General features: G+C 39.7%; 2 protein-coding genes across 2 annotated transcripts in view; one reads left to right on the top strand and one right to left on the bottom strand.

The window, feature by feature from the left end:
• The window catches only part of CYFIP1 (cytoplasmic FMR1 interacting protein 1), a 78,702-nt gene that overhangs the window by 39,844 nt on the left and 16,716 nt on the right, over positions 1-22,142 (top strand). Inside the window, exons 22-24 of the mRNA XM_082305136.1 lie at positions 499-698; positions 7,627-7,714; positions 21,376-21,519. Of these exons, the coding sequence (XP_082161262.1) occupies positions 499-698; positions 7,627-7,714; positions 21,376-21,519 (432 nt within the window). The remainder of the gene's footprint in view (positions 1-498; positions 699-7,626; positions 7,715-21,375; positions 21,520-22,142) is intronic.
• On the bottom strand, positions 13,706-14,377 carry LOC309586892 (fibronectin type III domain-containing protein 9-like; the record flags this gene model as incomplete). The annotated part of the gene is made up of 1 exon (XM_082304519.1): positions 13,706-14,377. One exon carries the CDS (start codon positions 14,375-14,377, stop codon positions 13,706-13,708), a length of 672 nt encoding a protein of 223 aa, XP_082160645.1.

Below are 22,142 nucleotides of genomic sequence, written 5' to 3'. Positions count from 1 at the left end.
GTGCAAGAAAGTTTACTGTTAGTCTTTCCATGATAAGTTTCTTACCTGTGAGATTTTGTCATGCAGTTAACTACCTTGATTTCATTTCATTCTTTACTGAAGATAAATGCTGAGGCCATAGAGCTGTGTAGGAGTCTGGCTTTTCATGACTTTTCAGTGCTTGGTGTTATAGCCTTTGAATTAATTAAACGTAGTTTTTCTTTATGTGCAGGGTTTTCTTAGTAGCTAAGTGAACAGAAACTGTTGATGACTTAGGTCACAGGTTCTCTGTCTTTCTTGAGTTACGAAGTGGCAGGGCTAAGGTGTTGTCCCTCCACCATCCTCCTTTTTTTTTTTTCTTTTCTCTCTCTCTCTTTTTTTTTTTTTTTTAATGCAAAATAATTGCTGCTGAAAACGGCTTGGTTTCCTCAGTAAGCAACTGATACTAATAGTTTAACTAATAAGTTTCTCCACTTTATTAGATGCACTGCTCACTTTCTTTCCTCTTGTTTTTTGTAGGAGCTGGATGGCTTGATAGAGATAAACAAAATGACTCACAAGCTCCTGAGTAGATATATGACCTTGGACAGCTTTGATGCCATGTTCAGAGAAGCCAATCACAATGTGTCAGCCCCTTATGGAAGAATCACTCTTCATGTCTTTTGGGAACTCAATTATGATTTCCTTCCAAACTACTGCTACAATGGATCCACTAACAGGTTAGCATGGCAGCTTTTTGTTTGCAGCAGTTTTTCTACCACCCTTCTGCAAGTTCTTTCCTAGCAAATGCTGACAAGTCTGTCTCCATTTAGTGTGTTTTCCACTTCTAATGCTTTAGTTGAAATGAAGCTGCATGAGTCATTTTACTAAGTACTGTCAAATGCATGAAAGCCTGTTATTTGTCCACAATAGAAGTCAAATGTAACTGCAGCATCCAAATGCTGACATTTTAATGACTTAGCTATGATATGCTGAAAAATAAAGTGTGTCCAAAAATACTGCAAAGTGCATATCAGGAAGATACTTTGGTAAACAGGATCCTCAACTGTGAGATGATGGAAATAAAATAATATTCTTGATTCTGCATTAATGTGAAGAAAAGGCTTTTTTTACTGGGGAAGGGAAGAGTTCAGTGTTCACTGCAACTACAGTTGCAGCCTTGAAGGAGAGTGAGTAATGGAAATAGAAAGGTAGGATCTAAAGCTTGAAGGAGTGGAAGGCTCAGTGCTTAGGACTTTGCATTTCTGGGCTTCCTGCTTGTGTGTTGTTTTTAGGATTTGTGTTACTTTTAGCCTTTACTCAGGTTTTGCTTAAAGCACTGTGAAGTGACAGTAAAATGATATTGAATATTGATCTGTAGGAAGAGGAGGAAGCCTGTTCTCATCTTTCACTGTCACCTGGGAGAGCTTTCCCTGTCTGACGTGTTCCATGATGGTTATGTTGCATTTTAGATCCAAAATCTGTCTGTGTGGGGAAAGGGGGAAAAAAGAAAAAAAAAAAAAAAGAGAGAGAGGAGTGGTTTTTTTTGTGGTTAAGTTTTAGCCAAGAAACTTCTGTTACATGAATCTGTCTGCACAGGACAATTGAATATATTTCTGAGGAAGCTACTGTGCAGTTGATGTATCTGGAGATCAATATTGGAATATTCAGTGCAATGTATTAAGAATCATATAAGCATAATATTAAAAGAAAATCATGCTGAAATGCTGATCCTTCACGTGTCAGTTTTAATGAAGGACATTCAATAGCTCCTGTAACAATTCAGTCCATGTTCATCCTGGCTATAAGGACTGCCGTACTGCAGACCACAGTGCTTGGGACGCGAGCGTGGAATGCCAAAGGACACTAGCAAGATCCTGTAGGACTGTTGCTTGTCTGTTTAAAAACTGTATGCACTAATTGAGTTAGGCTGATCCTCAAGCTTGTTGGGTAATTAATTCAGGTAAATTAATTTAAGAGATGATAGAGGGAGCCAGATTTGAGGCAGTATGTGTACCATGTGTCTAATTTCATCACAGAATTGCTTTGATTTCAGTCAAAAACAGCAGTGTGGAGAGAATTAGTGTGTGTGTTGCACACGCTATATGGTGCCCATTGATATTTTTGCTGGGAGAGGGAACAGGGAGTTTCCAGCCCTTCTATAGTTCTTAAGCACACTCATTATGTCTATTGCTGCCTTGCTGTTAGCATGAACTTTAAATTGATGAGCTCTGTCTGCATTCAACTGTACAGGTTATTGTGTGAAAATACAGGAGTATTTAAAGTTAGTGTTTTGGTCAGATTAACTTGTACCCTGTAGCTTTTGAAGCTCTTTTTCCAAGAATGCTTGAATGTGAGGATTTCAAGGATTTGTAAAAGAGTTCAAGGGTTTAGAAACCCTGCAGGTTTGGTTCAAGGGGTAAGGCTATTCATGCAAAAGTATTGAAACATGTTGCATGTTTAATTATTTGGGACTTAAGAATTTTTTTATATTGGATAATGTACTAAGATTAAACAGTGAGGCTGCTATTAAAAGATTTAGCACTTTAATAATTGCAGTTGCCAGTTTTCTAAAATTGTCTCATTAGTGCTGGCCAGCTGCACAGCTGTGTCCAGACTCAGAGTTTGTGCAGACGGAATGGGGAGATGAGTGAGGTGACCTCCGCGGATGGGCATTAGCAGTGAAATCCAGGAGTGTTTTTAATCTACTCGTTGTCGATCAGGAAAGAAAGAGAAAAAACTTTTGGATAATGGCATGAGCATATGAACTCCAGGTGAGGTCCGAGCCCTCTCTCGTCCAGTGTCCTGCCTCTGGCAGCAGCGATGCAGAGGCCAAGTACGAAAACAATGGAGGCTTGTGGTGATTTTTCTTCCAGCAAATGTGCCGGCCTCTAGCAACGATCAGGTGTTTCTCTAAGACAAAAATGGTGGGATGTTAGTGCATTTCTGGCCCATTACAGGTATTTTTTTCCGCATTGCTTTCTCCAGTCATTTTTTTTTAAAGCTATGAGGTTTTGATGTTCATGACGTGCTGTAGTGAGGAGTCTGCAGTTAAGCTGTGTGCGGCACGAAAAACTCTCTCTTTTAATTTGCTCTCAAGCTGTTGCCTGCCAGTTCTTATACTGAAAGTGACCGTGAACAGCCATTTCCCACTTGTTGTCTTTTCTGTGCTGCTTGGGATTTTTTTTTTAAGGGCCCTCTCTCATGTTGGCCCTCAGTTGCGTGTTTTTCCAAGCCAAAAGTCTTTCCACATCAGGAATCTTCATCGTGCTTATGCCTGCGTCTGTACTTTTTTCATTCCCTTGTATCTTTGTGGAGTTAGGAGGACTAGGGCTGGCCAGAAGATTCAAATGACACGAGGGCATCTTCCAGATTTTTGTTGTTCCTTTTCCACTATCTGCAGTGTTCCTTTTTCTGCCTTATTTTCTTTACTAATTTTAAGATGGTCTTTTCCTTCCATGATAGCATGTTTTATGTTCAGGGCTAACAGAGGAGCAAGTGTGAGACAGCCTAGACATTTATTTGGATTGAGGATTTTCTGTGCTTTCTTGACACAAAGGATACAAGTTTCCTGAGACAGTAGTCAGACTTGTAGCTCCATCTCCTATCAACACATTATCTAAATCTGTATTCTCTGCTAAAAATTCATGTGTATAGCACTCTTCCAAAATGCAGTATGACATGTTTCTTCTGAGGATACAGATTTGTCACAGAATGAACAAAAAGACCAGCTTTTTATTTTCCGGTCTTCCTGCCTGCCTCCCCCTTCCTTTTGCGAGCTCTCTTGTCTCTCTTGTACTGCTTTTGAGACTAGTTTTCGCAAGAGAACAGCTGTGTCTTCTTGTCTTGCATATACTCTGTGATAGTCACTGTTCAGAAGAATTTTCAGCTCTTTCAGACACTGCTGGAGCAAACCTGAAAAGCAGCACGGGCAGTGAAAACTACCTAATTTCTGCTACAAAGAGCCAAATGGTGTAGTTATATAGGCTCATGCAAAGTAGGGGTGACTGTAGGCAAATGCGCAATCAAATTTGACAACAAGCACCTTATCTTCCCCCACCTAAAAAAAAAAAAAAAAAGTTTTTTTTCTGCCAAAATGAAAGGTGATAGCGATGGAGCGGTGGATATCTGTTACTCTTTCATGCTCTGTTTTGTCTGCTGTTTCCTCACGCTTCAGTTTGTAGCCCCCTGTTCTCTCTATCTTGACATTCATGTTCAAGAAGGGTGAGTTAAATCTAGCATTCGCTAAGAGAGGAGGTGTAGGGCTACCCATAGATCTGGTAGACAGGCCAAGCTAATTTGAGAAGGCTGGAAGTTAAAAGTGTTCATACCAGTTAACCAGGGAAGTGCAGAGGGACACTTTCTGTATGAGCAGGGAGGGAGGATTGTGATATCTTATTACTTCTGAGGTGAAGCTCAGAAAGTTTATGAATGAGATTGTCTGATCTGGTGCCTGCAGTAGCAAGGCAGCAAGCTCGTTGACCGAAGTGGTCTCTTTCAGATTTCTCCTTATTTTCTTAAATAGATTATGGTAGTTAGAATCATAGAATCATTTAGGTTAGTTTGTAAAGTGCTTACTGTGAACTCCTTCCTGGTAGGTATCACAGAAACACCAATATAAAATGATTTGATCCCTAAAATACTTACTTCGGGGCTCATGTTGTCCTTTAGCAATCACTGTTGCAAAGCTTTGGTAAGCCAGCAGGCTTTTCATCTGCTTAATCTACTTTGAGTGCTTACAACTTGCGTTGATTAAAATGGATAAATTGCTGTGAGATCATCAACACTGATTAAAAATGAAAAGAACTGATTATCTTGGAGTATGCCAAAACCTGCATCCAGCAGTATCTGAGGGAAAGTAAAAATTTGCCTAGCTTTAGCATTGATATTCAAACATCTTCAGTCCTTCAAAGAGATGTTTCTCTTTCTTGGAGGAGGAGCAGGAGGAAGACAACCAGCAGGATGTCAGAAAGAAAACACACACACACATTGAAGTTTGAAGAATAGCAGATGATGCTGAACTGTAAAGGTTTCTATATAGCCCTTAATTTTGAGAGAAGAAATCTCTAATATTTATCTGAATGATATATTGGGATTAGTCACATACCTCCTAGAAGGATGCATTCTCTTTTCCCTGTTGTATCCTCAGTACTTAGCCATAGCCCCACTGTAAGATACTAAGTGACTGTATCTCTTGCTCCTACTTCCTTTTCTTAACCTCTTTCTTCCTCTCTTGGCATCTTTCCCCCCACGTCCCTCAAGAAGGTATAAAATAGGTGCTTGCTTCAAGTCTTTAAAAAACTTTTAAGGTTATTTTGCTACTAATTCTAAAACATTAGAGATGGAGAAACCCTCAAGAATGTAGACAGCACTGGGGAACACACAAGAGTTGCTTGTGTTTGTACACAGCGAATGAAACTTAGAGACTGTGTCTCAGAAGTATTTCTCTGGTATTTGATTTCTGAGGCTGTAATTTCTTCTCAGTCCAAATACAGTCTGACTGGTTAGCTTCCACTAATGACACTGTAGTTCAAACATATTCATAACATCTTTTTGAAAAGAGAAAGAATAATAGTTACAGCTTCCCAAGTCATGGGATGCACCCACATTTATACTCTGAAACACTCTTTTCCTTCTGAGGGTTTTAATTTAATCAGCTCTTGCCCAATATGTCTGCATGCTGAAATCCAGTCTTATCTCAAATGACATGGTATCTCTCTTGATTTCTTTCATTTTAGAGATTTCCTTAGGGCTTGAAAATTGATGTCAGTTTAAAAAGGAATAGGATTTGGAGGGAAAGAAGGGGGAATAGAGTAATCTCTGGGACTGTCATATGTTGCAGATTACTTTGAATTCCATCAAATGTTTACATCATCTCTGGTAAATTCATTAATGAAGTATCTGTGCAGAGAACAGATTCAAGTAATCTCAAGAGGAAGTTTTCAGTTCCTGTGTAAGTGAGAGAGAAGGGGGAAACTTGTAAACTGAGGAAATGTAAATGTAAGGAGATTTAAATTATATAATTTAAAAAGTAATACACGTGAGTGATCTTTTTTCCCCTCAAAAGCTCTAAATGCAAGCACTTTCTGGACTTCAGCAAGTACAAGTACTTTTGGAAAGACAGGGCTAAAATACATATGAACAAGTAGCTGAAACTGTGGGTATACCTATTTTTGAACAGGTTAAAAAAATACAGAAAACCTTGCCCTGAAGTTATAGATTCTCACAAGAATGATTCCGATTTACTCAGAAATAAAACACACTGGAAATAATTGTGAACAATATGCTGCAATTTATACATGTTTGCATGAAACAATTTTTGGTTAGCATGGCTGTTTTTGTTTTCAGCTAGAAAATGGATGTATTAAAAATAGAATTTCTATGTTCTTTCTAGGAAAAATTATTAATGAATAATTTATTTTGTGTGTTGATTAAATTCAAACATATTTTAAACAAAACCAAATCAAAATACACTTGTATCTTATGATATTATAATGTACTGCAAACTTCCTTTCCTAAAACCTTTTCCTAGATGCATGTATTTTACTCAGCTATCAGTCAGAACAGCCTGATCTGATACAAACATTTGATGTACACTTCTTAAATAGCTGTTTTTCCTCTTCCGTGTGTATATACAGCTTTGCACCATTTACCAAGAAATTCTTTTTGTCAAGCTAAAAAATAAAGTAGCCATCCAACCTGTAAACACACACACCCCCCAATAATTTTGCTTGGTTTAGTAAAGTTAAGCAGAATCAGAATTGTAGCAGATGATGATTAACTTCTTTCCGCACTAAAACTGTAGTGCTGCAAAATGTGCATTACACAGTTAAAAGGCAACATCAGGGGAGTAGGTCTCTACTACTTGTTCACGAGAGGGCTCGTGCCTGCAGAGTTTTGCCCAAGCACCATTCTTCAGGCTCTGGGGCCCTCAGTTTGGAGTGGGCTGTTTGAGCCTATCTTTTGCGGTACTCCATATCTTTGTGGTTCTCTTGTCATCCTCTTAACAATATACAAAGGTAAAGCTAAACATGATTTGCATTGGTACGTGCTCACGCTGAAGTGTGATCAAACTTTTGAAACGTTAATTTTGCTACAAGGATTATAGCCTTCCTCCCAAGTTTGTTTTTTGGTTTTTTTGGGTTTTTTTTGTTGTTGTGTTTTTTGTTTTTTGTTTTTTGTTTTTTTTTTTAAAGGTATTAACCTAAAGTATTTCTCCTGCTGTGAGTTTCTTTGGGGGGAAAAAGCTCCAAAACATTAAATAAGAATGGCATGTTGTTCTTTGAAGGTGTAGTTCATTCTCAAGGATTTAATTTTGGAAGCACAAGGAACTTCCTTACTCTCCATGAGAGGCTATTGCTACTTTATTATTGGCTTTTTCTTTTTGCTGGGCAGGGCTAGAGTAGAGGGGAGAAATATTTTGGGACCCTGCACACCACTGGAAGAACAGGGTGCCAGTAAGTGATGGAGAAGTGCATTATGATTAGTGTCCAGGCTTTTGGGCAATGCAGGCGGTGTGCTTCCTCAGTTTCAACTTGGGCTGAAAGGCTACCAGTCTGGCTTTGATTTTATATGTAGACAAAAGCAGTGCTATACAGGGTAAGATGTATTAGGCGCACACCTACTAACCTAAGTATAATTAATGAATTCTTTATTTTGTTTTTATAGGTTTGTTCGGACCGTGCTCCCATTTTCTCAGGAGTTTCAGAGAGATAAGCAGCCTAATGCACAGCCACAGTATCTCTATGGATCGAAGGTTGGATTTAATTCCTTTTATATTTATGGTTTGCTAATGTTTAAAGGTATCTTTTTTTAATTATAGAAATTATGGAATATGAAAGTTAGTAAAAATGGACTCAAATACATTTTGTGAGTATTTTAAATTCAACATACGCTTTTTTCCAGACTTTGCTGTGAAGCTCACCATATGTTTCAGCCAAAGTGCAAGTGATTAGTCTGATGGTTAGTCTTATCTGACGTAGCTAAAAATAAGTCCTTCTCTCAATCACCTTGCATTGCACAGTTGCTTATAGTGGCAGAGCAGACTCAAAGAAAAGATTAATTAGTCATCTGGTGAAGTGAGAACAAGAGCCCATCTTTGGTGCAGCTGCTCCCTTCTTACAGCAATGAAGACTGTGATGACAGGAGAAAAGGGAACAGATAGGAAAAACTGCTTCAGATGTTATCTGACTTAAAAGGAGTATAGATTCTGACCACCCTAAACTCTCAGATACCAAACTGCTTAAATAATTCCCAGAAAAGTGTAGCATTTCTTTGGCATCTTCAGCCCAAGGACCTCAAAGTCATTGTGATGAACTTGGCCTTCTGGCCATCTCATCTCCTGTATTAGCATCATCTTTCTTGCTTTGCAGATTAGGAGTGCCTAGAAGGTTTATGCAAGTTTTCAACAGAAGCATACATGATATGCAGTCACGTACTCTGTGCCTTAAGGCAATGCCCAGTACTGAGGTTGGAAAGGAGCTTACATAGGTGACAAGCTGAGAGAGTACTTGGCACGAGAGAATAGACGTGGGCTTTCATGGAGCTACCCAAGTGAGGAAAGTTAGCCTGTAGTCACAGGACCAACGGTATGCTCATGTGTGCAGTATTGTATGTTGGAGGGATAGATTTATTCTCCCTGATCACTGCAGATTTATTTTCTTGTGCTTCAGAGTTATTAGCTGAGTCTTAATGACAGTTAAAGGCATAGCACATTAATATATATCTGCATTTTTAATATCCAGTCAGAAATATTGATCTCTTTTCAACAACAGCAAAAACCAGCAGTGGTATCTTCAGCAAATCATTTGAGAATATTTAACAAGATGTCACTCTTAATTTTGCTTTGTTTTCTTTGGGTATCAGGGAGGCAAAGTGAAAGTATGGAAAAGGTCAATAAAAATATAAGGATCAAATTAGAGGATTGTTGACTAAAAAAAAAGTTTTAAAATTATGTACTCAGTTATCCTTATAATTTATACAAGTGCGCTGTAAATGTCATTTTCGTGTCTAGCTACTTTCATTATCTAGCTCCTACTTAAACATGAGCATAATTAGTCCTTGCCTTGCTGTTATTTTCTGCACATCATATCCTAGTTATACGGTGCAATCTCTGTGAAGTGATTTGCCAAGCAAGCTAGTTTTTGAGAGCTGAAGAGCTAGCTCAGAAGTTAGAAATATCAGTCCTAGTATATCTGCTGCATTTGTAAAACTTTCACGCTTTTAAAATGTAAAGGAGGTGGAAAAGGATTCACACTTCTTTAATGTGGAATGTAACAGCTGATTGTCTGGTGCTGAGAGTAGTGTTTTATATAATTATTCTCTGATAGGGAACAGTAAATCATAGGAAAGTGGGATTTTATTACGGTAGGGTTATTGTTTTCCTTACTATTTCAGGAATTCACCAGATGCAGTGTAAAGAGCAAAAGCCCCACTGAATTTAGTAGAGATTGCTAACTTAATTTATCTAAGTAATGATACAATGGGATGAATGACAGAGGATTAACTGGGGAACCCTTTTTTTTTTATCAGTCAGGTTACATTATTAAAATGAGTTTAGTAATCTTTACTCTGAGAGCTATATGTTTTCAGAAATCTGATTATTTTTCTATATGAGCAGGAGCAATCAAGGGGGTTCTTAGATGCATTTCTGGAGCAAGTTTCGTAACTAGATACGCCTATACTAGCAAATATTCCTGACTCTCTGTAGTTTTAAATTTTTACAAGACTATATTTTTATTCTTGAATCTAATGTATTTTGGAATTGAGGATATCTGAATGGAATTTTAGGAGGACATTTCTACTGTATATAGCAAGTAACAGGTAGTAATTCTTATGTGATAGAGGCTACACGTTCTAGCGTGTGATATAATTGCATGGTACTATTCTGTATACTGTACAGATAGGCTTGTCACAGAGCACATCCTTGTTTGGGTCCTTTATTTTCCAATATTACTGAATTGCCTCCTGACTGGATAATAGCAGGATATGGTGTAGCTATGTATTTTTTTATTTTATTGTCTTTTTTGAGTTCTTGAACTACTCAAGATATTCAAGTAAGCACTTTGTATTGATCATATAGCCAAGGATAATGACTTTTTATTTTCCTTACTGGACTACTTTGTTGTTGGCTGTGTTGGGGTTTTGGGGCATTTTTTTGGGGGGGTGGGTTTTGTTTTGTTTGTTTTTTTTTAACAATCCATGGTGTTTATTTGGGTCAAGATGTTGTGGTTTCTTGTGCATATGTATTGCATGTATTGGACTGTAATGTTTAAACACTTTCTGTGCAGAAGCTTTGCATGCGCAATGTGCTCGCTTAAGAGTAATTAAAGAAATTTTTTGTTTTGATCTCAGTGTTCACATATTCTCAGATATTTCTAAATGGATCAAAGCATTTGGTCTATATTAATGTGTGTTGATGCTTAGCATAGACAGTTGTGTCCACGTTCTCTGTTGCATCTAAAGTTTTCTGAGTGGTATCTTCATCCAGTTAGCAAAACGGAAACCCACAGATACAACTTACTTCTCCTGGCGGACATGGGAGCAGGTGGGAAGGAGCTGACCTGCCAAAGCTCGTCAGCCTTTTAAGTGAGCTGGAGTATTTTAAAAGCTCATTGAGCATTGTCATTGAAATCCCTTTACTCAGGTGAAGTGCGTGTAGGATTGATGAAATGAATGTTACCAGAGTGAAATTTGGTGACATGGGCTGGATGCATAAAATACTTAATAATGTACATATAAGAAAGAGTCTCTTCTGGGGATTTGAAACTAACTTTCCATGTTAATGAAGTGCCTGGTTTTATAGAGGTTGTGTAGACCAGAATTTAAGCGTTTCTTTTCTGGCTTATACAACATTTTGCAAAGATTTTCATGTTTGTATGTCTTTTGCATTTTGTAGATGCTCACTCATGTGTTTTGTGGAAAAAAAAAAAAAAAAAAAAGACCCCTTTGGAAAATACTTCTCAATGTGAACGTACTGTTTTCTATCTACTGCTGGTGCACAAATTAACATCAGTCTGCACTATGTTGCATCTTGTTGTCAGTTTAGTAATCACGTAGAACGTTTGCCCCTTACTAGATCACTATTAAAATTGGACAGTGAACTACCAAAACACAGCATTGCCAGAAGGAACCTGAATGAATCTGTAATAAAACTTTCTGAGCAAGAGACAAAGAATTGTGTAGCTCTGTGAGTGTGCGATGACAGGGGTTCTTCAAAACTAGCGCAGAAGTCTGATGACACTCCTTGTGCATTGCTCATTTGCAGTGGGTGCGAGACAGTCCATTGCCCGTGAGGTGATATAAGTGTTTATCTAAGTAGTGCACAGTAAACTTCTTGGGTGGAATGGTTTTATATTTCGGTGAGGTAAATGCCATTCCTGGGAGCACTTCCATGGTAGCTCCTTGCCTTCTCAATCTGATATGTACATGTGTCTTTTTCTGTATATGTGTTTGTGTATAAATAACAAAATTCAGTGGGTGAATTGCCTCAAAACTGCTTTAAGACTTCTGAACTGATCCTTGTTCTCAGTATGGTATATGCATGTGTGTATAACATACAAATGCATGTAAATATATGGATTGGACTGCCTTAAAACCCACATAAAGAAACAGAGATGCAGAGAAGGAAACAGGTTTTCAAGGGCCCAAGATGTTGACAAAGATGAGAATATGTGTCTCTTGGCTCCATCCCTTTAACATGAAAATCATCTTTTCTCTCTTTGATGAAATCCTAGTCATAGAATCGTCTAGGTTGGAAAAGACCTTCAAGATCATTGAGTCCAACCATTAACCTGGCGCTGCCAACTCTACCACTAAAACGTGTCCCTAAGTACCACATCTACCTGTCTTTTAAATACCTCCAGTCAGAGAAGTGTTACCGTTAATTTGATTACAAGATCATTTTAAAGCATTTCTTTCTGTCCTCGCTACCCAGCCGCCCCTTTTTGGCAGTAAATCTGTAGTGCTGGCTTAATGCTCTGAAGAGAGTTTTTCAATATCCGTTTCATGAAACACCTTAATTTGAAACAGCAGTAAACTATTCTCATCTTCACAGTTTATTTAAGACTGGTGCGTAAGCCAAAGGAAAACATGTGTCAGCTGGAGGAAATGCTACCTAGGGGGTGGAGAACATGTTATTGCTAACTTAACACAATAAAGATGCCTTCTGAAGTGTTTTCTAAAAGTAATACTCGCCCCCATTCAGCACATGTTTCTGTGTGTCGTACCTATTCTAGTAGAAAAAAGTAAAGACGGCACATCAAACTTACGCCAGCTCGTGTCTTCCTAGCAATATGAGAGTTGACGTCTTTCACAAGTTGTGAGAAATGTTGTCAAAATATGGTAGCTGGAAAGACCCACTGCCTGCTGTGAAATATTCGGCAGGCGCCCTCTTGCCAAAATTGCACGCCACCTCGGCTTCCAGGGTGCGGTGGAAAGGGATGGCAGCTGCCCAGCCAGCAGTTCTCCAGCCTCTACTGATACAACCGAGCTGTGGCAACAAGAGCTGACTTGACGCATATGTTCGTATCGATAGCAGTTTAAAATGCCTGCAGTCACAGTGTAGCTTTGTGTTTTAGACATACCATACTATACAGCAATACTAAGATTTATTATGGTTTTATGGAACGCAAATGCACTTAAGAGATTTAAAACAGGGTGACTTATACATGTAAGCCAGACAAGACGTGTCGTGTTGTGAGGGTGAACAGATTTCTGTCCGAAGGGCCTTTCCTGGCACTTTGCCATGAAGCTCAGGGCGGAGTGAGATGATCGGCAGATTTGCTTGTTGCAAAATTAAAACGTGTTTTGGCATGTTTTTCCTTCCTTGCCCCTTCATTACACAAAATGCACTGTGGGGTCGGATAGAAATTTGCGGCTGGTGAATGAGTTTTATCATTAAAACTGAAAGGGAAAGAGAGAAGAAAGGGTCAGGAGTTGCTTCTCTGAACTCCGTTTCCTCTACAGGGAGTCACTCACCCGTGGAGCAGAAAGTAGCCTGTGGTGGGAGCAGAAGAGTGCGAAGATACCATAACCCAGCATATTCCCTTAGTTTCATTAGAAGTGTCCTTACAGAGTCGCTACCTTGCATATGCTTTTAGACCAAGGGGAATTTCAAAGATAGACAAAAGGATACCATTAAAATCCTGGTGAGTTTAGCTTACGTGCTGAGACTGACCCCCTTCAGATGGGAGCTATGGAGACCACCATGGTCAGCAAAGTGCGTAGCCCGAGTGTAGTAGTTTGAGAAGCAGTCGGGATTGTGGGGGTAAAACTCGCACTGGCAAACCGCTGCACTCGGGGGATATGTTCCAGTTGCCTGTAGTGTAACAGTCTGGGTTGCCATGTGAAAACTTGTACTCAGTTTTAATTTATTCTAGTTTAAAAAAAAAAAAAAAAAGTGTCTTTGTCGCTTTTGATTCATTTTCATATTTGTTTGCTGTTTTAGACTAAAGAAAAGCAACCAAAAAATCCCCTCAAAATGTAAACTAATTATTTGCTACATGCTTCATTTTTAAATAACGGAGTGCGGCTGAAGTGCTCGCTTCTTGGGAATCTGAACCTTTGCCTCTGAGTACCTCTGACTGTGTACGGGCTGTTGGAAAGGGATGTGACACCGGAGGTACAGCCGGGAGCGCTGCAGTGAGCAGTCGGAGCTCCCTGTCGTGAACAGTGACATAGCACACGATGCGTTTGAAGCAGCTGGGATGCCATATGTAGTAAACGTCTCCTCCCTGACAAAAGGTTTCTAATTTATAGCAGAGCACTGTCCTGTCATTGGCACTCGTTCCCGGCTTTTGGAAGTTGGCATGATGGGCTCCTTGCGTGCTGAGGGATTCTCTATGATTGTGGCCAGCTGAACGCCACCTGGATGCTTCTCCTCAGTGTCCTGCATCAGTTGGCTCTGCCTGCTGAGCTCCTCTGAGGTGTACGCCACGCTTTTGGTCCACGCCTTCCCGTGGTCTTGTTCGGAGGTCCTGTTTCGCCCTTGCAAATGCTCACGTCTCCTGCGGCACAGGAGGTGCAGGCAGCCGTAGAGGAGGATTGCGGCGATGATGAGGAGCAGGACGCTGCTGGTGAGCCAGATGCCCAGCGCCAGCTCTTTCTTGGTGTTGCTCGCGGATGCCGGGTCTCGTTCCAGCGTGTTAAAAACTCTGCACTGGTCACTGGAGGGGTTCGCGGACTGGCAGGTCACGCACACGATGTATGTCGTCAGTGGAGTTAGGTTTTCAACAACAAAGGAGGAGCGACTGGCAGGCACTCTCTCTTCCTTCTGAAAGCTCTTTCTTGAGTAACTCGATAGCATGCTGTTCCAGTTAGGGTGGTACATGACGCTGTAAAAGCTGTCGGCACAACTGGCCATTTTTGGCCAAATTACCATTGCCGTGTTTCCTGTGATGTTTTGGACGGTTACTCCCATTGGGATGTTGCTTAGGTAGGTTTTTTCTCTCCCGATGCTGATCTCGCTGTGGAAAGGGGAGATGTTCGTTTCCCAGGGAGGTAACTGAGAAGTTGCAGCGCTGGAGATGTTGCGTGGATCTTAATCGTAGTGCTCTGTAATTTAGGAAAGGAGTTTATTAGGAAACTGTGCTCTTATTGTTGGTACTGCTGCGTCAAAGTGAGAGTTGGCTGTTCATAAAGTTCAGAGTATTTTAAACTGTGTACTCTTTTCCCAAATGAAAGGCTAGATAGATGCTTATAGAAATGCAGCTGGAGCTGCTGCCTGTCCAGGTGATCAGTTGTATTTTGCCTCCGTGAGAGACAGTGTGTTTTGCAGAATTTGCAATTGGGGAACCAGTTCCATTCACAGGGTTTTTTTTTTTTTCAGATGACTGTGTGCTTGCAATGGGAAACAAGGGGATGCTGGCCCTCAGCTTCCCGTTCAAAATTTGCCTCTATGTCGACTTTGGTATATATGCTGCCTACGTATTTGGGACAGTCCCTAGAATAAGGTCCCTGGATATTTTTGTCTTAAGGAATTTGTGGTTAGGTAACAATAAGGTAAACAAAACCTTTTCAAGACTATAAAGGGGAGAGGTGAATATGCTTTGTATTTCTGAAATACATACCCCTCCCAGAGGGAAAAACAAACAATTAGGAGTTTGAACAAATACATTAATAAATGCCCCCCTCCTTTGGAGTAATGCTGGAGTATTCTTTTTAATAGAAAAAACATTTCTAACAGGAAAAAAAGCTTAATATTTAAGGTAATTTTATGTTATGAGTCAAACTCTCATTTAAAAATGTAATTGAAATCTAAACTGAATTGAACGGCTTTCTGGTTTGGCATTAAACTAAAGACTGACAGATTGACCATCCAACTAATTAACTCTTTACCTGTCACACAAAATACTTGCCTAATGAGTGCGTTGATAAGTGAGGTTTGCATTTGTTTGTTTTTTAAAGGAAAGAAATGTAACATTTGCTTTTCTCTCTAGTCTGAGTATCTTGCATTTTATTTTACTTATTTGGTGTTTTCTGTAATCTCAAAGCTTGCTTTTGTGAGCAGTGAATTTTCTTACGTTAAGTGGCAAGAGTAGATCTTGAGGGATAAATTCCTCTGGCCACCCACAAGTCTTGATTTTTGCCTGTCACAATCAATTGGAAAACAAAACAGTACCTGGAAACATCACCAGATATTATTTTGTCTCCAGTATCATTTTACATTAGTTTCCTAGTCGCTGATACTCTCTGGTTTTTGCTGGTGAGTTAGCACACCTGTAGCCACTGCTAGAGCAGCGGCTGTGATGATTGTACATCGGTGGCACCAGTATGGCAATATTTAGTCTTGATGCTAGTCAGCCTCTTGGAAAAGCTTTCTCAAGCTAGGCTTAGCTGGTGAAGTACAGCTTTCACCACAGCGTGCCCTTTGGATAGATAGCGTTCTTTAAAAAAAATGACTAATACTCTTTTCTGTGCTATGTGATTGCATGTAATTCCATAGTCTGTCTGCCCTGAACTAATACTCCTCCTCATAATAAAATTAACATCAGAAAACCTGCCAATATTTTGATATTCTGAGTTTGTGTTACCACTGTAAATAGTGTAAGGAAAACATCTATTTTCTGCAATTTTCTAAATGCTTCTATTAAAGAGTATCTTCCTTCCACGACAAAAAGTTGGCTTCTGCCTTGGTAGACTTTTAATTAAAATTGTTATTTTATAACAAAACAAACCTTAGTAACAGCCAGTGGATATTTTCATTCAGTGGGTGGTTTTTTTTATTTTACAGTTGTGAGGGTAACTTTTTCAAAAGAGCCTACCTTAGCAATTTAATTTGATTCTTTTGTAGTTTAATACTCAGTTTCTAGTGGCACTCGTGGGAAAGTTTTTTTTCCACTGTGAAAGTTTCTTGCTTTTTTTATGAACGTGAATACCTATGACAGTAACACTGTATTTCATTGTTTAAAAAATGACTTTTTTTTTTATGATCAGGTTTCAGATGTTAAGTCTCATGGCTAAACATATACTATTGAAAATTTTTCTGATTAAGAAAGCTCATAACATTTGCTCATAACATATGTTGAAATTATTCTGTAATATTCTTATTGTATTTTATACTAGATAGGAGGCTGGCAAAATATATATTATTTTAGTGGGATCTTGATTGTTACATTACATTAATCGTAAGAATTCTGTGACTTTATGAAAATTGTTGCTCGAGGCGTTTGGATTATATTTACTGGGAAATGAGAAGAAAAAGATGTATGTTCATTTTCATTACAATGTAAAACCTTAGATATGACTGATCTGGGTAGACGCTGCCTTTCTAATCGTGTGGCAAGTGCACCTTTTTTGATACAGCAACAGCATAAAGGAATTGAGTTTGCTATCAAATAAACTTATTAGACACATTTGGGCATCTATCCAACTTCTGCAGATATTAAAATCAGGCGCATTAGTAAAATCAGAGCTTTTACTTGCTCATTTGTCTTCTCTTTAGCTGGTAGATCCCAATTACTTAAAATTATAATGTATTTTTATAGAACACTTCCTAACACAGTCTAGAAACAATAGTTTCATCCTTACAGCATTTTCTAAGTTGAATATTTGGATTTTAATTAAACAATGATAATACTGGGTTTTTTTATTATTACAAAACATCAATTATTAGAAGATAGATAATTACTGGCATCTAAATGTTTGGAAAACCCAGTTGATATTTTATAGATTATAAAGTCTGTACTTACCGTCACTTCCTGACGGAAATTTCAGAACAGATATTTCATACGGTGATGCTGCTGCGAAAATGATGTGAACACTAAATTTTCTGTACCCTTTTCACAGGAGTTATTTCCTGCCTGATCTCTGCTTGCCACAGTTTGCTTTATCTTCCCCTCAAATTCCCTGGACTGAATTCTCATTGCTTGGTGCTTTCAGCTTTTTTCTCTGATGCTGCTGGTGGCATGGTTTCTTTGTCTCTTCCACTTAAATTCATGCAAGAGCACATCTTGTCTAAAGATGCTGTTGCCTTGCTTTTCAAAGAATGTACAGGAGTAAAAAGAACGTCTTTTCCCCCCTCTCTTGCTTGCCTCCCTTTGGACAGTGCACTGCCTGAACATCCCTGTTATATCCTCTTGTGCCTGTACCAGTGATGCTGTGAGTGATTAACGTTAGCACTTTGATGACATCAGCAACTAGCATCTCTCTCTCTCTCTCTCTCTCTCTCTCCCCCCCCCCCCCCTTTTTATTTAATTTAAGTAGGAGAGGGAGCAAGCATAGCTTAAAAAAAACTGGAGTTCCCTCTCCCTTTCCTTTCCTTCCTCCCCCCCAGCTTTGTTAGTAGCTTCTTCCCTAAGCATTTTATGCTTTTGTGCATCATGGAGGGCGAAGTGGCGGTGGTGTGTGATGATGTTTTCTAAATCCTTTATCACGGTTTATAAAGCTCTGCTAATCCAATGTTTACAGGTGGACCGTTTTAGGCACTTCCCCATGAGGGTTACATTAAAGAAAGATGTATTTTTAAATTGGTTGGCTTCTTATTGTTATGTATTGGTGAGTTTTTAAATACTGAAATCATGTTTTTAGGGCTTGCTTTTCTATGACAAATTTATGCTGTGTGAAGAGGAGTTCCCTCCCCTTAACTTCACAGCAGTAAAACGTTTTGACCTACTGGAGTAAAATTCTCCTTGCACTATAGCTGAAATAGATAGTTTGGACACATTTATTATGGAGACCTACCTGATTGGAAACAGCAAAAGATGAAACCTCGCCTTTTACAGACACCTGTGTAAATGCTTAGTGTATCGGGACATTCATCTGCACATATTTTCTTAAGGCTTTACCAGTTCTCTCCCCTGTTGATGCCCCAGGCCCCTTTTCCGTAAGCAGAGAGCTACGCGAGCGTGCACGTTGTACTAGCAAGATGCAGCTTTAGGCTGTCCACCCAGTGGGGGCTGTCTGGAGTTCAGCCTTTTAGCCAGCTCCGATCTAATCGCAGGACTGTCTCCTGTATTAGGAGTCTAATAGTTAGCCAAACGTCTGTTTCAGTTTGCGTTCACAGAAAAGATGGCTGGATATTTGGAAACAGCCTTCCTCCACAAAATCAACACAAGCGCACGGTCCTTAGAACAGAGCTTCCCAGACTGATGGGTGGCTGAGGCCGGGGGACCCGCCAGAGCAGGGTGACCTACAGCAGGTCGCTCAGGGACGTGTCCGGTCGGGTCTTGAACATCTCTGAGGACAGAGGTCAACCACCCTCACAGTAGTGAGGTTTTTTCTGATGTTTAAATGGGATTTCCTGTTTGTGCCCATTGCCCCCTGTCCTGTCACCGGGCTCTGCTGAGCGGAGTTGGCTCTATCATCTTTACTCCCCCAATCAGTTACTTATGCGTGTGGATGTGATCCCCCTGAGCCTTCTCTTCTCCAGGCTGAACAGTCCCAGCTCTCTCAGCCTTTCCTCATAGGAAAGATGCCCTGGTCCCTTAATCATCTTTGAGGCCCACTGCTGGACTCTCCCATACATCTCTCCATGTCTCTCCTGTACTGGGGAGCCCATTGCTGGACCCAGTACTCGAGGGATCTCACCCGTGCTGAGTAGAGGGGATGGATCACCTCCCTTGACCTGCTGGCAGTGCTCTGCCTGATGCAGCCCCGCTGGCTGTTGGCGGCCTTTGCTGCAAGGACATACTGCTGGCTCGTGGTCAGCTTCCTGTTCACCAGGACCCTCAAGAAAAACCGAAAAACCCTAAACCCTACCTTCTGCAGGTCAGGCTATCTTGCTATATAGTTTCTTCACACAGATGGAGACAGAAGTTCAGGCACGTAAGAAATATAACTAAATCTTTAAGTAAGTTTCAGTACTGGCAACTTCTTGAATTTTCACATTGCAGAAATAAGTTGCTGGTTATAACTTTCTGTGGTTGTTGAAGCGTGATAAAATTTATGTAATTTTCTATGTGTGTGTGTTTTAATAACATATGCAAAGTTTCTCACTTAGGTCAGGAGTTGCCTGATTCAGAAAGTTGGTCTTGGATCTCTAGTTCTCTCTTGTTAGGACCTAAATGGCCTCTTCTGAGCCTATGCTTTTGTGTATTTCTTTCATACTGCAACAATTTTTGACCCACGAGGGTTTGTAAAGTACCTCTAAGGCATCCGCAAAAGGTGGCCAAGAAGTGTTAACCTGTTGCCAAATTTGCATTCGCTATATGCCAATTTTTAAATTTCTAAGTCCACGGTTCAAAACATGTTGGAAACTGGTGTTTATATAGAGATTTGCAACATAAATAAAAATGCGTACCTTCTGTTCTGATCTCTTCTAAAGATGATTTGTAAGCCCTTTTCTTTTATGAGACTAAAATCCTCGAAGAGCTTGGTAGAGTTTCATGACTTGAATTCCTAGTAGTTTCGTTGTGCAATGCCATGTATTACAGTACCTGGTATGGACTTGCACGTATAATTGGGGCAGGATCTGCATTGGAGGGAAGGTCAATGTTCTTCCTGGATACTGGTGAAGGAAAATTTTCTGGTATAGCTGATATGTGTGGAGTTGAAAGTCTAAAAGTATGCTGTCTTTCATGCATGTTGTCCTGGTTTTGGCTGGAATAGAGTTAATTCTCTTCCTAGCAGCTGGCATAGTGCTGTGTTTTGGATTTAGTATGAGAATAACGTTGATAACACACTGATGGTTGAGTTGTTGCTGAGCAGTGCTTACACCAGTCGAGGACTTTTCAGCTTCCCATGCTCTGCCAAGTGCACAAGAAGCTGGGAGGGGGCACAGCCAGGACAGCTGACCCCGACTGGCCACAGGGCTGTTCCATACCCTATGGCGGCATGCTCAGCATATAAACCCGGGGGTAGTGACTGCTACTTGGGGACGGGCTGGGCATTGATTGGCGGGTGGTGAGCAATTGCATTCTGCGTCACTTGCTTTGTATATTCTTATTCTTCTTATTATTATTACTATTTTACTTTATCTTATTTCAATTATTAAACTGTTTTTATCTCAAGTTTTCTCAGTTTTACTCTTCCATTTCTCTCCCCCATCCCACTGGCGCGGAGTGAGCAAGCAGCTGGGTGGTGCTTAGTTGCTGGCTGGGGTTAAACCACAACACATGTATTAGAGAGAATGAAAACTGCAGAAAAGAAAAGGAAACACATCAGAACCTTCTGCAAGAAACATTGACAAGATTCCCTTTTAAAATTAAATTTCAGGATATGAGGAGAACAACTCACAGAAGTAGAGGATGTTAAGTTAGGTAACTCCTCTTTGATCCGTGGCTTCAGCAAACAGTTCCTAAATCCCTACGCAGTATCAGTCTGTACAGTTGTGTTTGCTTTGAAGAAATGGTCATTAATATGGCAAAGCACCTGGTTCTATTTATATAGCTCTGGAAGAATTTCCATGAGGTTACATCCCAGACTTAGGTTTGCTTTGATCTTGTGTACAGCTAAGGGATTTGAAAAAGAGAAATCCTTATTAATTAGTTGCAGAGAGCCGTAACTGCAGAAGGCTGGGGGTTTTGTAGTTGAGTCCTCAGAGATGTAAAACACCTATTATGAACTGAAAATTGAAGTAACTTCTTTCAAGATGTTTTGTACATAAAATGGACAATATAGGAATAGAAGCTGTGCTTTAAATTCAGGGATCTAAACATTGGCATTGACTACTTTTGTCCTTTTATACCTGTGTAAATAGAAAAATAGGAAAGAGGAAATATTCGTGGCTTTATTAATGGTAAGTGGAAGATGCCTGGTGAAAAAAAAAAGTGTTTAAAGTTTGTCTTGCTCATACTGAGATTTTGGTTGGAGTTCCTGCCTTACAAAAGGGAAGCTTTGCATTTTAACTTCTTGGAGAGAGAGAGAGATACAAAGTTACCATTTTATTTTTAATATGCTTTAAAATGCTGTTTAAATGAGATTATTATAAAGATGCAGTCAGCTGAATTGTCATTAATCATATCTGTTCTCTTGTTTTAGGCGTTGAATCTGGCATATTCCAGCATCTACAGCAACTACAGGAATTTTGTTGGTCCCCCTCACTTTAAAGTCATCTGTAGACTTCTTGGGTATCAGGGTATTGCTGTGGTGATGGAGGAGTTGCTGAAAGTTGTCAAGAGCCTGGTATGCCAATTGTCTTTCATTTTCTGCTATTCAAAATGGCTTCTGATAGGAAATGCCTTAAGAAAAACAAAGTGAAAGTAAGATCTCGGATAAAACTAATTAAAATGTTACTTCCATTGATGTTCGGTACAAGCTGTGTTTGAGAGTACTCAGTGTCTTGTGAAAGCATAGATGATGCGCTTTGGTAGCCTGAGGAGTGTTTTGAAAACCTTGGATTCTGCATTGGAGGTGAATTTAGTTTGTGGTGACCTATGCTGCTAGGTCCTGGGTAAACTCTGGAAAAGTATGAATGTTTCAAATTAGTTGATTTTAATTTGAAGATTATACTGTAAATTTACTTTCTCGCTATTTTTGGGAACAGCTGGAGTGTGCTTTCTGCCTTGCCTAACTTCAGGGCTTTCATTAATATCATCATTGACAGATGACGCCTTAATAACAAGGAAGGTTTAATCTCTGTGCTTGATCTAGCAATGGATAGCATGAAGGCTATTTAGAAGAGTGCTCAGACCAGATGTTGAAGAAGTTATTCATACAGCCTGGGTATCTTGCATTGGAAAGGGCCTTTTCTGTAACTAGGAGGAGGTTGAGGGGCTGGTTGTTTGCTATATTATTAGTCTCTATGT

This window comes from Platalea leucorodia (assembly GCF_965183815.1).
Source record: "Platalea leucorodia genome assembly, chromosome: 2".
NCBI classification, from domain to species: Eukaryota; Metazoa; Chordata; class Aves; order Pelecaniformes; family Threskiornithidae; genus Platalea; species Platalea leucorodia.
Note: the sequence above shows the minus strand (reverse complement) of the source record. Positions and strands in the feature narration are given on the sequence as shown.